Here is a 22717-nt window from a genome sequence, read left to right as displayed (position 1 = left end):
CTCTGTTGCGTTGATTTTAAAATGTCCAGTAGCTTTATGGAAAAGCAATAACATGGTATATTAAATTGGAATTAGGCTCTGCAAGCTTCTGCAGACCTCAGCATAGAGGGGTGCGTATGAGTAATTGCACCCAAGTGACCCATTAGCTGAAATCGATTGGTTGATTTAACTACAGTCAGGACGCGTGTGCAAAACCAAATAAATAAATAAATAACACGTATTTCCATCTTGAAAAATTAATAAAGAGCAGACATCATGTTGAGATATTTCAATTCTAGCTGCACACAGTCGGGAAAAGGCAACAAAAGAGAATTCATATTGAATACCATAATAAGAGAGAAAAAGCTCTTTGAAGATGCACCTCGAAAAGGGATTCATAATTAAGTGAAGCATTGAAAAAAAAACATCCAACTACAGCTCTACAGAGGGCAAACGATGGACCAAATAATGCTGCAGCCAGTGATAATGGAGGCCGAGTAGTGAACTATATTTCCCGTCCATCACATGGATGTAAATGAAACAGCAACACTGAGACAAAAACAGAAAAGCATGATCACATTCAGCACAAAGGCAGCAAGATAATGCTAAATAACCCTAATTAACTCATGAGAAGGAAAAGACGCTTTTAATTTGTAAAACTGTAACTTTAATAAGGTGCTGGAAATCAGTGACAGCACGGTTTGTTCCTCAGAGGACACAGAACAGGAAGTATGGCCTCTTACAAAGTCTGCACATAAAATATTCACAGTGTGGAGAAGAGGGGGCTCAATGCACTGCACTGGGTCATTAAGGCAACACGTTCAAAAAAATAAGACTAACTTTACTATACGAGAAAATAAAACAGAAAACGAGCACCTGGAACAAGTTACACAGCTTCTTTTATCTGCAGGAAAAACAGAAAAATACTTCTCGTTGCCTTTGTGCAAAACAAAAACATACAAAAACGAGAAAAACGGTAAAAGAATGAGTTTGCATTTACAGTGAAATTGTTTTTGACACATTTAAACAGTATTTTGTTCCAGCTGCAGCTTCACCAGCCAGATAATCCAAGTAAACTACAACTTCATGTTTATTTCACTCATTCAGGTGTTCATTCGTAAAAGTCATATAGTACAGACTGTAACGAGCTTTCTAAAGAGCCTCAGCTTGGAGAAAGAGCTTTTATGTTTGAAGTTGTCAAATCTGTGAGATTAGAATCTCTCAAATCTTGGATGTGCTCAAACTAGCCTTTAGCTCATCAGTCCCACGGGACATAAACTATTCTCCCAAACAGAACAGGTGTGATGGTAAATAATGACTTTTACATCAAACCAGCTGCCCAGTCTGTAGACGGTAGGAACCCTGCTGGTGTTGGGGGTAAGGGGTGTAATCCTATGCTAGCAGACAGTATCTTGTTCATCCCAGTGGACATCAGCTGTGGTTAAAACGGTCACAAAACATCCGGATTTGGCTGCTAACAATTAGTGTTGAGGCATTATTATACAGATACTGGCAGGCTGTTTTAAGACTGTACAAAACAAATTAACACCAGATTAAGGAGTAAATCTCCCAGAAATGGAGATAATTGGTTACAAATGAGCTGGAAAACTGAAGAAAAGTCTTGCGAGTGAAAAGCGAAGGTGCGTGCGGTCACAGTCCACGTCTTTGGCTGGTACCCAGTCATCAATCTGGTGGGAAATCTTTGCATAATTTTCCTTTTGAGAGGGCGATAAAACATAATCCAAGTATCTGCCTCTCTGCGACACGTGGTGCTTTAACGGTGTCAGGTCAGTCACAACCAGCCGTCTGCAGCAGCACTAAAACCCGACGAGGCCCGTCCTCTCTGCAGAAACCGTCCCATTATCACCGTTTACCTCCTTATTAGGGGCAGACACTTGATGTTGATCCAGAGTCGCCGTGACATCCCGTCTGTGAGCTCAGAGTCTGTGTCCACTCTCCTGAGACACGAGGCAAGTGGAAGCAAGCAGCTTCTAGAGCGACTTTAAACATTGCATCATCTGTAAACAGAGACAGTCTGTCCAGCCGGGCTTGTTTGACAATAATGAATTGTGCACAAATGTTTGTTTACACGCAAACGAATCATAAAATAAAAATAAACCACCATAGAGCCTTAGTATGACCACATATGAAGAGTAAACAAGCATGAAGAACTGTTCCCAGTCCTTCTCTGTGGCTCAACTATAAATTATCATCACTATGGTTACCAGTATGTACACATTTACGTCATAAAATATTACACCTCACAAAGAGCTTCCCACTTGCCCCTCATCTCCCTTTTTTCCTCCTTTTTGTGCAAGGCCAGGCTTTCTAAAGAGTAGACTTCACTCTTAGTCACACAGAGACAAACACATCCAGGTAGAGACGGTCGTAGGACTCCTTGAAGAAGAGAACGAGGACAAGGCTGAAAACACAGGAGCCGGTCAAACACCAGTTGAGCCACGACATGTCTGCATGGAGAGAGAAGCAGAAGTATGGGTAGAGGTTAGAGAGCAGATGGCTGCAGGAACCCCACGGTTCCATTAAAGAGGTTATTTTTGTCTGGCTTCACACCTCGCAGCTTCGCCAGAACAAAAACTACAGAAACATGCAAACGAATGATACATTAAAACACGATTCAACTGGTAATAACTCTTTAAAGAGTTCTCTTGGCGACATAACAGAAAAACACAAGTGGAGGTGCACATTAGGTCTTCAAACACACCAAGGTTCCTGTTGCTTCAGACGCCATCAAACCTGAACAGGAAGTGAACTGTGTTTGAATCCTGACAAACGAACTGCGCCGTGCAGTCCTTCACAATGAAATATGAGTCGCTGACATACATTAGAAACCTAATGAGAGCTGGTCTAGAGCCATGGAGAGAGATTTAGCACCAGGACTAATAACTAATCAATAAGAATTCCTGACATGTTGTCGAGTAAATAACAGCCTCGGCTGTCTTTCATAATCATTCTGAATAATTCAGTGATATTGGCAGCGCTCCCTCTTACCATTGACCTACACTTGAACCTACACATGGTGCAGAATGAGGTGTTCTATTTTCTCTGCTTTGTTCAGGCTCCATTAACCACAGGAGAGGTGCTCTTGCTGTCTGGAAAAATGCTGAATCTGGAGGGCAGATGGGGAGCTCGCTCCACCAATGAACCGTCTGTGTCTTCTGTCGGCATCGCTAAGACAATCTAGCTGTCCTTGTTCAGCCTCGCCGTTGCTCACGCTCGGACCCTCACCACTAGGGATGTAAGACAATATCCATATGCTGAAATACCTTCACATTTTGAGTTGTGATACTGAATCGATATTTTTATTGAGAATTTACGTGCAACTATTTACTGTACGTTTTATGAATGGTGCAATTCAAACTCCAACAGCTGGTAGCAGTTTTCCCCACCTTCCTTCTGGCAGAAAAATGAGATCTCGCCGTAATACTGTAAACGTCGCCTGGATTTTAGTATCACGTATATCATACAACTTCTGTTGTACTGATGTATTTATGATCAATATGGTGCTAACAGATTGTTGCCAGTTCACACCCCTACTCACCGCAAACATGCAGGTAAAATGAAACCCAACCGCTGAATGGAATCCTATAGGGCTGCACAATATATCGAAAAATTATCGTCATCGGGATAGCAGGACGTGCGATAGACCCATCGCAAAGCACGTCAAAAACAGCGATAAATGTTTGGTTCAAACATTTCCATCCGTGTCATACATCAACTTTTTATAAACCAGCTCTGTTTTTTTACACGTAAGTATTATTTGACCAATCAAATGTAGCCCTTCTGATATGCGGCCAATCAGATGGGTCCGTTCACGTAATACGCCCGCCCCCTTTACCCCAAAATTCCACTATCTCCGCTCCGCCCCCACTTTCTGCTGCCGCTCGCTTCCCTTGTTCGTCATTCTGGCTCAGAGCAACGAACGCACTTTGTGCTGAGGTTTCTGGAATCAGCGCTGCTTTCAAACGTGAACATGAGTCCGCTCGGTGTCGTTAAGCAGCTGATAACAACCGGGCTGACTCGACACGTGCCGGTGAACCAACCCATCTTCATGTCGCTAGTGTTCCACCGGGTGGTGATGTTAGCCCCAGGCTCCGGTTAGCTTCCAGCTAAAAGGCTACAGCACTCTCCTCCCAGTCCCACCCTGCTAAAGAGGGCCTGGAAAAGTTCCCCCACACATCAAAGTTATTTTTCATTTATGAGCTTTTATAACCTTGTTCATCAGGATAGTTGATTTGCTGCTGCACATAAACTGTCAGTCAGAAGCTCTGCTAGCCGGTTATCTTAAGAGGAGCTAGTTCAATTTGTTAGCTTGTTATCAGAATCATAGTTGCAGTTTCATCATCTGAGCTGCTTTTAAGATCTAGGTAAACTTGTTAAATTTGGGGTTAAAACCAAACGTTTTCACATATTTTCCATGTAGTTTTTTTTTTGCCAGTTCCTCTTCTGAAAGATAGACAATTGTTTTTCTCTTTCCCTCAGAAAATCTTAATATTCTCCTAGTTTGGCCCAGCACAGATGACTTCCCAACTGCAGCAACAGCCTTATATCATAACCACATAAGTGGAGAAAATGTTCAGTAGCAATGAGAGAGAATTTGCTGTTACATGTAAGTGATGTTAACTATTATTTAACATTTAAACTTATTTTCAGATTTTTATTTATTTATTCAAAAAACCCTGGTAAGGGATGTTTTTCTGTATTTGGAGCATCAGAACAAGTTTGATGGTGGAGGTGATGTTTTAAAGTCACTGAGAAACTGCATGCATGCAGTTTGTTGTTTTGCTGCTAATACAGTAGCAGGTGCAGCTGCATAATGTTGCAATAAAAATGTTATGTTGTAATGGAATTCATGCATTAGTTTTTGTTTGCTTTGAACCCAGAGCAGACGTCAGACGCCAGACGACATCAACACTGCATACTTTAGTATTTGTTCATTTATCGGAAGTAATATCGATATCGCAATATTAAGCACTGTTATCGAATATCGCAGGTTTTCCTAATATCGTGCAGCCCTAGAATCCTATAAATCAAATGAAATGAGCGTGAGGCGTTTGGTGGATGAAAGCATCTCAGAGGCTGTGGCGGCAGCATGATGCTGAACCAGACTAAATATAAAGAAATCAGGTCGTAGCACACAGCAGAGGCCTGGGGGCATCTGCCAGGACACTCTGTCTCACAATTCACAGAGGTAATTGCTGAGCTTTTATAGCATCATCAATCAGCCACCCATACTGGTGTGCAAACAGGTAGGTGGACTACACTGTGCTGGTCTGGGAGCTAAAACAAGAGCTTAAACTATACCTGTGATGATGGTTTCCTTAAAGGATCAAATGTGGGGTAAAGGGTGTGAAGGTAAAGGCAAAAGAATAAGCCGGGGCAGAAAGGTGGGGGTTAAAGTAAAGTGGGCTAGGGGATCGGCTGCAGTCTGGACTCCTGAAGCAGCCTCATTAATCAGGAGTGTGTGAGCCGGACAGCAGAGGGGCTCTGTGCTGAGGTAGGTTAACGGTGTGTATTTATCTAACACACGCTCTCCATCTAACTCTGACTCACTCTCTTGTCTGTTAAAAGCTGGAGGAATTCTAAAGTGGAGCTAAAACATTAAAGAAGTTCCACCGCAAAACTCCTGGACCTGTAAGGACCAGAACTGAGTCAGGAGCAAACAGCTGGGCTGAACGGCCAAATAGGGTAAAAACGGGGAAGTAGAAGGGGAGCGTCAGAGCAGCAATGGTGAGAAAAAGTAAAGAGATCTTTCATTTTCACCCCTCAACTCCTTCAAAACCACTATTTACTCTTTATTATTCTAGGTTTGTGAGGCTAAAGTTTCACAAGGATGAGATGTGTCGAAACACATGAGATACATCAGCAGCACTAGAGAATACAAAGTCTGGAGATTCTATTTTTTATTTTTATTATTATTCATCCCCCGATTTAGACTTTTCTCTCATGAGCTATCCTTCATAGTCTTTAGGTCAGGATTTAAAGTTGAATTAATGAGAGCATCTCTTATGCACAAATAAGGACACGGGCTGTCACTGAACTAGGACCCGTTACCAGAGTGTTTGCAGTAACAAGGTCCCAAATCACACCGAGAGATTGCAGAGATTGTTGCAGAGATTAGGAGTGGGCCTGCGTGTCTCAGGCTCCTCTTTAGAAGAAAGCATCTCTGCAGATGGGGTGTGTGAGAGCGTGTTGGATTATCACCAGAGCAAGTTAATGATAACATCACTTCCTAAACAAAAAAACACAATACGATTAAAACAAACCCTTTTTAATGTGTTTCTGATCTAAAAGCTGTATCTGAGATGCACTAAATGCTAATGAAGTACCAGCTCAGTGCGCCAGGACTGGAAAAGTAGCATGAGCTCAAGTACGTCAATTAATCAACTGCTGGAACGTGGAATAAGGTTCTTAGACAAGTCGGCAACATGACTGAGTATTCTGAAGACCCTCCCCAGAACAGGCTTCCCCACATTGTTCCAGTAACAGCATTAGCCTGTCTGGATGAATGTCCCTAAGAAGTCCACCTGGTTCAGTGAGAGTGGGAGGACCACATGAACAGTAAGAGTTTATCATATTAACAGCTCATTGTAGCGACATGAATGGCCTCATTTGTGACCCAAAGGTCACACTTCCTCAGCTGGGTCAAGCTGTCCTGGCTGCACTTCCATCTACAGATTATCCATCACAGGAGACACAAAGTCTGCTGTAAACCATCTTTAATCTGACTGCCTTTCTCTGACTGCTGTTCCATCCGCAAGACGAAGGACACTTCAAGATTTAAAATAATCATTTTTAATCAACTCTTTTCACTGTCTATTACAATGTTCACAAATAATCATCAAGGTTCATTATAAATGTATTTAATTACTGAAATTAATTATTATTCTTTGGTGAATAATTATTATTAATTTATGATAACCAGTAATGCTTAACAGTGACAAGAAGATCATCTGCACTTATACACAATCATGCAGGACACAGAAATCAGGTTAAAGGTAACTGCACTCGCATGTCTTTGTTCCATAACACCAGAGCTTTCTATCTTGGGAGGGCATGTTCTGAGGTATGTTAAGTCCCACCCTCTAACATGTCAAAAATCTAATTTGTTAGAATAAGATTACCGGCCGTCTCTTAAAACCAAACTCCTCAGTTCAAGTTCAGCTCTTGGGCTCACCAAATTCTCTCTGAGGCAACGAGAGTCCAGAGGATCGGGTCGGCCACTTGAAACCTCTACTAAAGCTTTTCTGTCACGCCGATAGAATTGCTTCAACAGAAACGCCATCTGCAGCACAAGCTGACGCTACGAGATTAATTAAGAATCTGCTCAGACGCAAAACAATTCCACACCTGTGCGCCTGCGGCAACTCTAGGACCAGAGATTTGGTACCACTGGTCTCCCCTACCGGACCGAGTACCCAGAGGCTGATCAACATCCTCCCTTGACCTCCGGATCCAAACAGAGGGTCGTCTGAACGGTGAGGTAGAACACAGATTGCGTATGAATGCCTCTTTTAAGAAATAATTTAGCTTAACTGCAAACCAAATTCTTTCACCCAGAACGCATTTTTATCTCTCTAAGATAAAACCTTCTGAGACCTACATTCACACATCCAAACACACACACACTTCATGTTTAGTTTCATCCAGACACGGATTGCTTTAATACAACGTTTTTAATGCCAAAGCTTTTATAAATTGTCATTCATGAATTGTCTTTTAAACTGTCATCTTTAAATTGTTAGTAATAAATTCTAGTTATGTAGATTAACAACGCTACATCATCATGGAAGCTGCCAGCGTCAGCAGAGAGCTGCTGCAGATCACACAGGATTCAGACGGGTTCTAATTAAGGTCGCTGCTTGTTTGTGATTAATGAGGATAACTTATGAACTTGGCCAGTGTGTAAAGGGGGTGGGGTCACACCTGCCTTTTCCGTATGGTGCTTTATGAATAAATACTTCCGACCAGTAAGTTCTTGAGTAGTCAGATCCTCCTGCTATCGACTTCCTGTGAGTCATTCCTAAAGTAAAAAAGCAGCAAATGAAAAAACGGTTTGAATTCTCTCAGGAAGGTGGTTTGTTTGTATTTTTAAACACCTCCACAGTCTTCAGGGGAGTTTGAAAAAGTTAGTCTGCAAAAGCATTTAGAACTTCAGACGAGAGTGGAAACTTCAGCAGCAATGAAAAAAGTCAAGGGACTGAAGAAGTGCAGCAATTATTCCTCGGTGCTGAATAATTTGTGCTTCCCTGCCACGCAGGAAGACTGACAACGCATAGCTCAGAGGAAAACTCAACGCCACCTTTTGAGTCTCTTCTCATCTTCCTCCAGGATTTTGCTCCACAATAAGCCTCAGCTTTGCATTCCATCCAACCAGCTGCACTAAATGACACAAACACACGGCAGATGAAATCGAAAACCAGCGACAAATATGTGGCCTAAAGGCTTCATTCATGTTATTCAGACTCGTGGTTTGTGGACTTTGATTTGTTTAAAATAAAAGTCAAGAGGCCAGTGGAGGCTCGCTGACCCAGTACTGACCTCCTGGATGTTAAAATGGTGAATTTAGCCACACAGATGTGTTTAGAGAGAGGAGGAGACATAACTCAGACGGCCTAAAGAGGCAGTGGACGGCCAAAGGAAGACCTTAGAATCCATTCTAACTAGAAGGATATATTTAAAGGCTGTTGTTAGTAGTTTTCTGCATTAAATGAGTTTTAAAAGATGGTTAAAGGTTCTGTTTTGAATATTTGTTGCCACTTTCTCATTGGGACCACTGTGAGGAAGAAGAGACAATAATAAGCTGATGTGATTGTTTTCAAGAGGAAATGTAGTAAAATTCATTCATCTTTGCAGGAGAATGACCTCTTTAAAGTGACAGAATGTAGTTTCCCTGACGATAGGGGGCAGTGCATACCTAAATCACTGCAAGCAAGCATTCATTTTGTGTTCAAATAAGACCTTACCAACGGATGGCCATTAGGGTCAAAAATCCCTGGGAGTGCAACCTCCAGCAAAATACAAGAACATCAGACTCTCTTTCATCACTGGCAACGAGTGACAAGGTAAACGTGTAAAACAACAACGTTTATTAATGGTGAAAGATTTGCAACCATTTGTTTCAAATCAGTTAATGTGTTTTGTCCTAACAGACTTCCGTAGAAGGAAACATGGCATCCAATATGGCATTGCCCAAAAACTTAGACCTGCTCCATGTATTTTAGAAAATATTTTTATGGTTACATGTTATGAAACTGCCAATATTTTTCAACAACTGGGCATCTTTTAAGCCATTTACTGCAACATTTTGATGGACTGTTCCAGAGAGTAACGGTAACAACTACACATTGTCACTTTAAGTGAACAGAAGGATGGTTTTCAAACCTCACAAACTAGAAAGTCCCTAAAAAACGGTGTTAGTGCCAGCCACTCTGTGCTTAAAGCCGCAATGGCAAATCTGTAAAACAAGCTACCTTGTAAACACAGACGGTCACATCATCCCAAGGCCACAACCCCCTGATGCCTGAACCCACATGAACCACAGAGCGCTAAACACCAGTCGCAGTTTCCTATGTCCAAACGTCTTTTGTTGTCAGTGACTTTAAATGGTGTTTTTCTTTTTGGGACTCTGGCAGCTTGTCCTAAGCTTGAAGTGCACGATGAGTGGACGACCCAGGTAAATGCATAAGTGCTCGCATACTAAGCAAGCATGTAGCAACAGTGGAGAGCAAAATGTCCCTTTAACAGGAAGAAACCTCCAACCGAACCCGGCTCAGTGTGAGCAGCCATCTGACACAAGTGACTGGGTGTTTGAGACGGTCACAGATGAACTAGCAGTAGTACTTCCTGTGTTTAGGGCACAGACCGCTACAGAAGATCCTTCCTGCAGCTTTTAACAGACACGGTGCAACTAGATGGTAAATGATAATTCAAGAGTGCTGAAGTTATCTGCAGGCTACGTTTACACAGCAGCAGATGGAAGAAGTCTCTCTGATGCATCATTCTCTATTCATCAACTTCATGGTGGGAGGTGAAGAGAAGAGCAACACAAGCCCTCATCTGCTGGTTTTGATCTCTTCCTACATGTCGCAGAGTTTGTCGGCATCCATCTCAGCACACTAGATCTCTCTGTTACCCACACAAATACATCACCATCGCCAACATGCACACAGATAGCTGCCTTTAGCCAAACCATGCAGTCAATCATTCAGCACAGCAGAGAGCAGGACTGGGCAGAGGAGACGTCATGCATTCTTCATAATCCCTGCTCCTCTGATTGTGTCGGCCTGCAGCAGACCCCTCCACACATGCTCAGATCTTCTGTCTCCATGATTTATAAACTCACAAACACACAACCGCTTCATATCATTCAGAACGCAAAGCATGCCATTTGAATCACATCTCTGTATGAGTTTTCCTTTTGTGTTTGTTTTGACTGAAAAATAAATCAGCACAGAATGCCTCAAGTGTCTCGGTCCTTTCCACACCTGTAAAACCTACAGACCCAACCTGACAGCTTGCATCCCGTTTACACCTTCTGAATGGATTCTGCAGGCTGCACTGTCTCGTGTATTTCAAGTACAAATAAAATTGAATTGTAATCATGACAACAGTTCACCTGTTAAAGCCCCTCTTTTGTACTAAAGGAGTGACGTGTTCATTCATTTTTTAAATGACCCCTTCTTGAAAAGTAGGCCTAATTTAATAATTGCTGCCAAGTTTTTGAAGTTACTACAACTGTAAGATTAGAGTTTGGTATTTAGGCCCATGTGTTTATCTAGAGCGGAAAATAAACTAAACATTAAAGTGAAAAACATTAAAAAAGAAAAGAAAAAGAGCTTCAGTCCACTAATGAATTTTTAGATTTTGCTTATTGAAGCTAAAATAGCCATTTTCATCTGGGATGTTTGTTTTCCTTCAGTGTTGAGGCATCTGATTCTACTCTTTACCACTGGGTGACGTGCAAACAAATAATAATTATTGGTAAATAATAAACTGCATTAGGCCTTTCACACTAAAAATACACTCTTCCTTTCTGGGAACCATCTTATAATGGACAATGTAAGCAGCTGATAACCTAAAATAACAATCATGATAGAGAAAATCAGAAGGAAAATGTTAAAAGACTAAAATTACTTCCCCCAAGTCCTTCTAAACTACAAACAGCACTGACCATGCTGACCATGCTGTGTTTAATCAGTTTTGTCTTTGTTTGTTCGTGTATGAAAGGAAGAACCTCTAAAGTAAAACACTCAATTATTTTCTGGAACATACACGGATAAAACCTTTAGGATCATGAGATTATGGGTACGGATAGACCGATGGGCCGGTGTCGGTACAAGATCTGCTCGGGTGCAAGATCGGCTCGGGGTCCTTCGACTGCCGATGACGTCAAAGTAAGGCAAACCCACTCGGACAAAATACAATACACATCTTTATACTGTTGGAAAGAATTTAGCAGTTTCGTTATTAAAATAATGTTTCTTAAGACGTAAGTTTGTGTTTATAATGGTATTTGTAAAATAAAACACTATGTTTTATTCATAATGTTGAACTCCTCTTTGAGCACATCCCTTGAAGGATCATAGGTATTAGCAACACCTGTGAAATTGTATTTGCAGGAAAGAAGTGTGTCCCGTTAATTGAAGTATTTTGTGTTTAGAGTTTTTGACGTCTTGTCCATGCGTAGTTCAGGTACGCTCATAGCTGCTAGCCAAAACTCAGGAGTTAAAAGTTTTCTGGCTTTACTAAAAGTACTTGATGTACTTATTTGATTGATGGTAGTTTTACTTTCTATTAGACTCAACATGTAATCATTTGGCACGTTTCTAATTAATAATTTGTAATGATGTAATCGGTGATATTAGCATTAGCATTCTGATGGGTTTTTCCACGTATATTAGCATTGCGCTAACCACTCGCTGCCAAATCGCAGCCTTTGCGATTAGAAAATCTCCTTTTGTCACATTGCAATTTAATTGCACATGCAATTAATCGTTCGGCCCTAATATACATGCAGCTCTATGCTAAAAGTGTATTTTCAAAGAGGTAATGATGGATTTCTTTGTAAAAGTTGTCCATCTTTCCAACAGAAAAATATGCTTGGACCGTGATAACAATGTAACGTGACTACGTAACTTCCGTAAGGTTCATGTTCACCCAATCAACTACTTTGATGTCATCGGGAGTCGAAGGACCCCGAGCCGATCTTGCACCCGAGCAGATCCTGTGCCGACACCGGTACCGATATTACTATCACTGTTATGGCCATTAACACACACACACACACACACACACACACACACACACACACACACACACACACACACACACACACACACACACACACAGTGACATTTACACTTCCCAAGTCAGCATATTTTGAATAAACTGAAAATTATGCAAGCTGAATTTTCGAATGTTTTGCTTTATTTCTATAGAGTGCAATTTGCAATATATTATTATTTACACACACAGCACAGACATTTACACTTCTGAGATGATAACCATCACTGTGACATGACTAAACAATCACACATCATCACCCTCTGAAACTGAAAATAGACTGATAAAATATTGGTTGTTAATATCAGCCAAGTTTTATTTATCAAACCGATACCATTGTGCTAAAAATAACTAACATCACCAATATTGATGCCGATATATTGTGCATCCATAGTTATGGGTATGTTAGTAGCCACCTCAGTTATGGGTGCTGTCCATGGTCCTGAACTATTAAAGATGCCTCATGTGAAATGCTAACTGAATTTAATGACAAAGTCCAGATATTTTTGTGATAAAAGCCAAACAACCAAACTCTAAACATTTGTAAAACTGGATAAATCCAGTCCAAGTTCTTCTGTTATGTTTGTTTAAGAAACAAACTCTGTGTGTGTGTGTGTGTGTGTGTGTGTGTGTGTGTGTGTGTGTGTGTGTGTGTGTGTGTGTGTGTGTGTGTGTGTGTGTGTGTGTGTGTGTGTGTGTGTGTGTGTGTGTGTGTTTGTTGGTAATGTATCTGGTCCTGATCATCAACACATCTGCTCACTTGTGACCCTCAGCTAATTGGTGCTACTCTTGGGAGGCTGATTCGGTCGTTACTGAAACAAGATAGCAGAGCTCAGAAATCGGTACAGTTGAAGGCAGCACATTTGTTCCTGCCCTGCAGCCCCACACTAAGACACCTGTTGTGTTGATTTTATGTGGTTAGGACAACAGTGTTAAAGTAGAAAAGCTTTTCAAATTAAAAGTCAGTAACTCCTTGAAGGAATAAATTCTATGCCAGAAATCTAAACTTTAGGCTATATGTTGAGAAATGATGGTGCGTTGTCTGTCTGTCCTAAAAATGTATGGCTTGGGAGTGTGGACAGTGTGGACGAGCGAGGGACTAAATGACAAGGACAGGGCCCACAAGCCTAGTACATCCTTCTTTGTTGTTTTCATCTTGTCCAACAAGACCATTAGCAGTCGCTCAATCCAACGTTGTTCTGCAGTTAGCATTACCATGGCCGGTTTTTAATATATGGCTGACCATGGAGTGAGCTGGGACGTGCTGACTTAAGGGTGCATGTCGTGCTTATCATGTTTCGAACCAGCTTTCCTCCGAAGTTTCTCCATGACCGTTACAACAATAATCTCATATAAATGTAAGAACTTTTATTTGACAGATGATTTCAACAATGCAACAGAACATAAATAGCTATTCCACTACTTACTGAAGCACATCATTACGATCTATTATTCCAATACGAAATGAACCAGTAAACAACGATGCTGGACAAAAACAGTTCAGTAACATGGCATTTAACAGGTAAGCCACAGTTGATGATCCACAATTTTTTGTTTATTTATTTTATGGCTTTTAAGTCTAGAGATTTGTACCAGTAAGCATAATTAATGCAACTTTGTCAAATCATTAAGTTCAAAGGAACAGACTGGTTTCCTGATCTGGTTTTTACTGGAACCCGGGGTCCTCTGGCCCAAACGGGTGAAACCACATTAACATCAACATGTGTTAGAAAGATGATCTCAGAGTCAGAATTATTATACTAATGGCAGGCAGCAGCTGACAAATGCATGTGAGGAATGGTGGAGGAGGGTGAATATGGAGCTTATGAATATTTATGACCTTCTTATTCTCTCAGACAAACAGTCAGAAGATGGATGCGCCTCAGCTGCTGATTGGAGCTTTGATGAAGGGAAACTTGGAGAGAAACTGAAGTGTAGCGGACAAAGATCAACGTGGTCCTGAGTCATGCACACGCACGCACGCACACGCACACACACACGTGCACGCATGCACATGTACACGCACACACACACACACACACACACACACACACAGCTTATCTCTACGACTGAGCTCACTTGAGTATAACTTTGTTTGGTCGTGCTGAGGCCGTGACGCAGAGCAGCAGTGATGACATCCTCTAAAATTTAAACAGGATTTTTTAACTACAGCTTTTTACCTAATGCAGTATAAAAATGTTGTTTGGGGTGAAATCCTTCAGAGGAAGCAAAAAGTAACTAAATAGTATTCATTCATTAAAATCCCAGTGATAAATCCCAAACAAAGAGGAATTTTGAAGCTCTGCAGATAAAGGATAAACTGAAACAAAACAGGGAAGCATTCCCAGCATTCCAGACATACCTGTGCAGTAAAACGTCAGGGAAAAGAGAAGCAGGCCAGCAGCCAGGTTTCCTAGGAAGGTGACAACCCCACAGGTGATGCCTTCAGGGACCGGGTACACTGTCTCAATAAAGAGCTCGAAGAATATCGGCACACTGCTGTTGATAAAAATTCCGACCAGGATGCAGGAGGTGTAGAGGATGGCTGCGGAAAATGGATAAACAGTAAAATCATTTAAGAAGTGGCTTCATTTAAATCACATGCATCAAACACAAGGCCCGCTGGCCACGTGTGGCCCACCACATCATTTTATGTGGCCCGCGAGAGATTCAAGTGTCTTTCTTACAAAATCTGAGACCAAGCATTTCACATTGCGAGACAAGTACCGGTAACAATAACAGAATAAACAACCAGGGCGCAACAGCGCGCCATGGTCTCCAGCAGAGGATGGCAGTGTTTCAAACCCTCCCAGCGGGTGGGGAGAGCACCCGCAGCACCCTGCCACAGGCTGCAGCAGGTGATGGCGGTGTTTGAAACCCTCCCAGCGGGGCAGAGGAGCTGAAACCTGGACTGGAACCGGCCCGCAGCAGCGCGCAACGGTCTCCAGCAGGTGATGGCGGGGCAGGGGAGCTCATTCCTGGTCCGGAGCCGGCCCGCAACAGTGCAGTATACATAAGTCACTTTGTACAAGTCGCAGGACCAGCCAGACTATGAAAAAAGTGTGACTTATAGTCCGGAAAATACGGTACATTTCCCATAATGCATGGCAATTGTGTTCCCAGTGCAGTGACTCGCCACGAGGTCGCAGTGTATCCACTTCCGTGTTTAATTAATGCAACATGTGAAAATAACTGTCCACACATCATCCCAACATGTCCAGGAAGAGAAAGATCAAAACTGTTATGTCTCAGAGCCCAACTCCGACTGATGCAGGTCTGGCTGGAATACAGTAGGTGAGCATCACAGGAAGTCAGAGTGGGGAAAACTGGGATTGAATTATTTTGTTTTATTAATCTTTTCTGCTCCAAAGCATGAAAGTTAATAGGTTAGATATTGCATTTTCATTTAAGAGAATTATTACTTTTTATTTATGTTGTTGGCCTGTGAAAAAAGATTTCACCTACTTTAAAACAGGACAGATTACAGATAGAAGAATAGAAATAGAAATAAAATAGAAAATCCCTTTATTGTCCCTGAGTGGGGAAAGCTTGGTGTCACAGCAGCAATAACATCCATTACAGGAGCAACAAAGGAGAGTAAAAAATAAAGAATAAACAAGAAAACATTAAATAGAAACACTTAAAAGATTGAACAGATAAAAAAAATAAAGAAATGCTGAATATATGCAGAATTTAAGGAATAAAATATTAAAACAAAATTGAGACATAGGTAACGAATACCACTGATGTGTGCTTTATTTAAAATGGACTTGCTCGTGTGTCATTTGGCTATTCCACATTCAGTGTTACTGCAAAAATAAGTTTGTTTCCAAATGAAAAGGTTCAACCGTTCATATCTGTAGATAAAGGAAAATGTGCACATTTGCCGTCACTTTTTAAAAAAATATTGATTTTAGCCCGCAACTTCGTCCCAGTTTTTCATTTTGGCCCAGTGTGAATTTGAGTTCGACACTCCTGATTTGAATTCTCTAATCCCACCTGACCAGCCCTTTAAAATTATGGCCCAACGGGAAAGTTTAAGGACCAGCGGCGATTTATTCAACCTTCCACCGTCTCCCTCGCTGCCATTTTTCACCGGCAGAGATTTATGATGAGCTCTCGTCCTGAAACAACATTCCATTTACAAAGTCAGCCCTCAAGGTAGCAATTTACCTGAAATAAAGCTAAATACTATAGGTGTTTTGACAGTAAACGGCCATCGTTCCAACCCAATTCCATCATCACTGCTGTTTTTTTAATGCTGCGGTGTAAAATGATTAGTTTAATTTGTCAGACTTGAAATGTGGTTTTCTGGCTGCCTGGATAATTATGACGCTCCCATTTCATAAGCTTTGTTTCACAAATAATTGCTTTGAGGCAGAGAGCGCTCGCAGCGATGGAGGATGTGAGCTTACAGCACATCTCTTTGTAACTGGGATGTGGTTTTTATGTCTGAATCTTTTCTTTTCTTGTCAGAAAAAGTGTTTTTCAGAATGAGCCTTTTTTAAGTCTTCAGTAAAGTTGTTAGTGTGTGAGTAAAAATAACAGACATGAACTCATTAAGAGATGTATAAAGCTCTGGCTTCATCTGTGTCGCAAACATTGTTACATATTTAAAAAGTTGCGAGTTTTTGACGTTCACTTCTGTTCCCAACTCTCCGTGAGAATGAACTGTTTGTAGCAGCTTGGCGTGCCGTGCCACAAAAACATTTAGATTGCTTAAGCAAAGAAATTTGGCTTCCATTTCTTCTCCGACATATTACTGGTTTTAGTTTTCCGGCACACTTGGCGTAAAGATCCACGAGTTTCCTGGTTCTGACTGGGCACTAAAGTCTCATTTGGCTCTCTTTGCCAGGGCGCACAGGTGTCCACATTGTCAACAGCTTGTCTGATTTGGTGTGTGTGCATGATGGGAATGTTAAGGTCCCATTTGTCTGAGCTGCTTTAGTTTGGGTGCATATAGAAGTGTGTGTGTTTGGGCAGCTGCTGGGCTGGTTTCAGCTGAAGTCTTTCAGTAAATTATTAGACATAACGTTGGCACAGAATCTGAACTATAACTCGACTTCAGCTTAGCAAAAAAAGTTTGCTTGCACAAAGAAACATTCGGATCTATAAAACACAGCCTATGCAATGCACAGCTGCACTCAGTTCCCCTTTTATAACCCACACCTATCCTAGGTGTTCTTGGATCACATCCCACCTCCAACACCCATCCTTTCTATCAAAAATGATCAGTGCCAAGTACCCTTCAGCATTTCACTGGTACCCATGGCAACCGAGAGGTATAAAAAAAATACCAATGCACCAAAACTTTCATTGAAATTCTTGTGGGTGACGTAGAAGCACAGGAAAAAACGTTACGTTTGGTTGTCAAAGGTGTAGCGTCACAAATGAATGATGGATTCTGAGTGGCACAGCATTGTTGCAGAGGTGAATGCCATGAGTGTGATTGGGGGGGGCATCCATCGTGAAGCATTATGCACAAGTGTCACTGTAGTATTTATGTCTCCTAGGTAATCACACTAAATGACATGCGTCTTATCACAACTAATGCACTGATAAGTGCAATTGTAATAAATGTTACCATTAATCATGCAACACATTTTCATTCAGGTACTCCTTTTTATTCCAAGTTCAGATACAAGCTGTGTGTGTGTGTGTGTGTGTGTGTGTGTGTGTGTGTGTGTGTGTGTGTGTGTGTGTGTGTGTGTGTGTGTGTGTGTTATAAATGGTAAATGACCTGTATTTGATATAGTGCCTTCTAGAGTCCTGGAACCCCCCAAGGCGCTTTACAACACAACCAGTCATTCACCCATTCACACACACACACATTCACACACTGGTGGGGATGAGCTACAATGTAGCCACAGCTGCCCTGGAGTGCACTGACAGAGGCGAGGCTGCTTGAGCACTGGCACCACCGGTCCCTCCGACCACCACCAGCAGGCAACGTGGGTTAAGTGTCTTGCCCAAGGACACAACGACAGCGACAGACTGAGTGGGGCTCGAACCTGCAACCTTCCGATTACGGGGCGAGCACTTAACTCCTGTGCCACCGTCTCCCCACTGTTAAGGGGGATTCTGCAAATCAGGATATGTGGCTCAAACTCAATATTTTACCATCTCAGGGCTGCGCTGCCAGTTTCCACGTGTCCAGCATGTGCTTAGGCCAGGGTCAGAGATAGGTTAAAATTGTGCACATTTTCACCAACACTAGTCAGTGAGTTGATGCAATCTGCTGGGTTCCTTACTTTTTACTGATTGGCTTAAAGAGACAATGCGTAGTTTTTACCGTTAATTTCTGGAAACATCTATCGAAATGTTGTTGAAAATGAAATAAATTATGCCCAGCTGTTGGCATATATTGACGGCTTCGTAACGACTAACAATAAAAATTGGGTCTAAAACACATGGGAGTGGGTCTAAGTCCCTGTAATATGAAGCAGAAACGAAGTTAAATTGAATCATAAATGAGATCCCTGGTCTTTACAGCAGCTGTTTTCAGTTATTGCTTGTTTTATGGGTCTTCAAAATATGACTTAGAAGCACTTTCTGTTTCACTCCTTCATAAAACTGTAACGGTTTAACTTAGTTTCACCTTCCTGTAACATGCTGTGTGAGAACTTCTTAACTCCGACCTGGCCTTTCAGCTTGGGGGTTTATAAATTGGTTTGGCCCTTGAGGCACATCCACCTTCTGCAGAAGTATTTTGATGCACCTACACTGAACAAAAATATAAACGCAACACTTTTGTTTTTGCTCCCATTTTTCATGAGCTGGTAAAGGAAAAGTGCTGACTAACACACATGTAGACAGATTTCAGAACGATATGTGAGAGTCATGTTCTTTTGTGTATGTAGACAAATTTTCAGATGTTTGAGTACAGCTCATGAAAATAGGGGGCAAAAACAAAAGTGTTGCGTTTATATTTTCGTTCAGGGTACCATGTATGAAGTACTGTCCTCTCTGCTAGATGCTTTTTGTTTGTTTGACCAGATCAAATACAATGTGATCATGAAATGCAGACCCTTTATTTGTTTGTTTTTTTGCTGAACACAAAGGTGTGGTCTTGTTTCCTCAGAATGTCCCAAATTGCTCATTTGGACACTTTTGATTTGATTTCTTTTTGACATCTTAGAATAGCCAATTCCACACAAGAGCCTCCAATGACACATTTGTGTCAACAAAACAGCTTTTGTGCAAATAAAAGATCTCACATCCAAAACCACCTTTGTTTCAGATACTTTCATCCCAGATCTAGCCCAAGAGCTTTTTGAGGCTGATATTAATTATACAGCCTAACTTGAATTAGGGGCTTCTGATAATCTGTAAAAATAATTAATATAACGGCCAGATGCCAAACACATTCTGGATAAAGACGCTGATGTGTGGCTTATTGTGATGTTATCTTGCTGTTCAGGAAACAGAACACAGTGAAGCCAAATTGAGGTCATAGAAACATTTCATGCTGTTTTTTCCCCAATCACTCCCAACATACACCGGCTACACATTCAGTGGGAATGGAAAGTTTCCAGATCCCTGTCAATTGTTTGTTATATTGCAGCCATTTGCTCAAATCAATTATTTTTTTTCCTCATTAATGAACACACAGCACCCCAATGACATAAAAACACAGAATTATAGAAATGTCTGCAGATTTATTAAAAAAGACAAAGTGAAACATCACATGGTCCTAAGTATTCAGACCCTTTGCTGTCACACTCACATATTTAACTTTCCATTTCTTCTGCTCATCCTTGAGATGGTCCTACACCATCATTGGAGTCCAGCTGTGTTTCATTCTACTGATTGGACTTGGTTAGGAAAGCCACACACCTCTCTATATAAGAGCTTACAGCTCACAAAGCATGTCAGAGCAAATGAGAACCATGAGGTCAAAGGAACTGCCTGAAGAGCTCAGAGACAGAATTGTATCAAGGCACAGATCTGGCCAAGGTTACTAAAACATCTCTGCTGCACTTCAGGTTCCTAAGAGCACAGTGGCCTCCATAATCCTTAAATGGAAGACGTTTGGGATGACCAGAACCCTTCCTAGAGCAGGTTGTTCAGCCAAACTGAGCTACCAGGGGAGAAAAGCGTTGGTGAGAGAGGTAAAGAAGAACCCAAACATCACTGTGGCTGAGCTCCAGAGATGCAGTTGAAGAAGGTTGTAGAAAGTCAACCATCACTGCAGCCCTCCACCAGTCAGGGCTTTATGGCAGACTGGCCCGTTGGAAGCCTCTCCTCAGTGCAAGACATGTGAAAGCCAGCATGGAGTTGCCTAAAAGACACCTGAAGGACCCTGAGATGGTGAGAAATAAGATTCTCTGGTCTGATGAGACCAAGATAGAACCATATGGCCTTAATTCTAAAAGGTATGCATGGAGAAAACCAGGCACTGCTCATCACTTGTTCAATACAGTCCCCACAGTGAAGCATGGTGGTGGCAGCATCATGCTGTGGGGGTGTTTTTCAGCTGCAGGGACAGGACGACTGGTTGTAATCAAGGGAACGATAAATGTGGACAAGTAAATGGATATCCTGGACAAGAACCTTCTCCAGAGTGCTCAGGACCTCAGATTAGGCTGAAGGTTTACCTTCCAACATGACAATGGCCCTAAGCACACAGCTAAAGTAAAGAAAGTGTCTTCACAGCAACTCTTTAACTGTTCTTGAATGGCCCAGCCAGAGCCCTGACTTAAACCCTAGTGAGCATCACTGAAGAGACCTAAAAATGGCCGTCCACCAACGTTCACCATCCAACCTGACAGAACTGGAGAGGATCCCCACATCCAGGGGTAAGAAACTTGTATCTTTACCAAGAAGACTCATGGTTGCATTAGCTCAAAAGGTGCTTCTGTTAAATACTGAGCAAAGTTTGTCTTTTTTAATAAATCAGCAGAAATTTCTAAAACAGTTTTTCTGTAAATTTGGGTGCTGTGTACATTAATGAGGAAACAATTAATTTAATTGATTTCAGCAAATGGCTGCAATTTAACTGAGTAAAAAATTGATGGGCTCTGAGCACACTTTCCATACCCAATGTATTCAGGTGTGTGCATGAGCGTGTGCTGTTACTGAGCCGATCCTACCAGCATAATAAAATGTTTTGGCAGATTTACCTTTTATTATTTATTTATTTTTGTGGTAGAGTCACACCGCACTTTAAGGTGAGATACCAGACAGACGAGCAAGGTTGCAGCATGAATTCATCAGACAGTCTGGGATGAAAGGACGAGAGCAGATCCAGGCTGGGGGGGATGATGATAGATGATCATGACTAGAATCAGTGGTTTGGGAATACATGCCAATGTGCCCATTAGTTGGCTTAAGGAAAGGAAGCTAAATCCACTAATTTCCCAACCAGGTACAAACCGAGTTTATCACAGACATGCATTGATTGATAGTCTCAGCTGACTATGCATCAAATATACAGTAGAGACTGTGACAGTGGGCGTCGTGTTTATTTTGAAGCTCAACTCTGAAACGCACAAAGAAGCAGAAAGTGCAGTGAGAAAAGCATGACGATGCTTTATCGTTTCTGAGGGGAAACCAGGCTCTCTGGGTCACAAAGTCACCTTGAAAGTGGTGCTGATGTGGACCTACCTGTGGTAGATGGGAGGTGGGTAAAACTGCTCAAACAGGTGAGAGTGAACCAGGTGGAGGAGAGCGAGGCTCCAGCTAACATCAGCACCAGGATCATCTTCAGCATCCCACGGATGGAGTCTGCAAATCTGAGGGGGAGGGGTGGGAACAGCAGAGTATTTACATTAAAACATGATATGAAGCAAAAACAAACAAACAAACAAGCAGACAAGATTAGTGAGGCGAGGACAGCAGCTTCAAAAACACAATGAGCAACTTTGCAATTTTTCACATTCTGTTTCCTCTGTGACTTGTGTCATAATGTATTACTGAGAATAGGCACTCCTACACCCGCACTTGCTTCTGCCTATGTCAGTTCTACTTCTCATTACACAAAGAGACATTGGGCATACTGTTGATTCAATTTGTCTCACCAGCTAAGCAGGCAGACTTTGAGTTGCACATCGTATAATATTGTAGTAGACAAGCCATTGAGCCATTCCCAAACAGCTCTCCTGAGTTCTGTGGTTTTTCTTTGGAGCCTTTTCTGAACTCTCCCAGTTCATTAGCTCCTCTGGCTAACACACACACACACACACACACACACACACACACACACACACACACACACACACACACACACGTACGCTTGAGGAAGAGTAGATGAAGCTACCGAAGTCTGTGGCAAAGACATACATTAATTACTTATGTTGTGTTGCACACAGACCAGACGTGTGAAAAGAGAGAGCTGAACTTGACAACTAACAATGCTAGAATAACAAAATGTGTTGAAAATGGTAGACTGGTTTCAGTTCTGTCAACGCGCTGCAGGAAAACAGGCTTCAGACCA

The 22717-nt window shown here is 41.8% G+C and overlaps 1 protein-coding gene across 1 annotated transcript in view; it reads right to left on the bottom strand.

Moving 5' to 3' along the window:
• Positions 1-2056: 2056 nt before the first annotated feature.
• The window catches only part of slc49a4 (solute carrier family 49 member 4), a 78207-nt gene continuing 57546 nt past the window's right edge, over positions 2057-22717 (bottom strand). Inside the window, exons 7-9 of the mRNA XM_015965914.3 lie at positions 21889-22016; positions 14645-14827; positions 2057-2447 (exon numbers count right to left, since the gene is read on the bottom strand). Of these exons, the coding sequence (XP_015821400.1) occupies positions 2332-2447; positions 14645-14827; positions 21889-22016 (427 nt within the window). The 3' untranslated portion in view covers positions 2057-2331. The remainder of the gene's footprint in view (positions 2448-14644; positions 14828-21888; positions 22017-22717) is intronic.

Source organism: Nothobranchius furzeri, chromosome 14 (genome assembly GCF_043380555.1).
Source record: "Nothobranchius furzeri strain GRZ-AD chromosome 14, NfurGRZ-RIMD1, whole genome shotgun sequence".
Taxonomy (NCBI): Eukaryota; Metazoa; Chordata; class Actinopteri; order Cyprinodontiformes; family Nothobranchiidae; genus Nothobranchius; species Nothobranchius furzeri.
The sequence above is the reverse complement of the archived record's forward strand: the minus strand, read 5'-3'. Positions and strand labels throughout refer to the sequence as shown.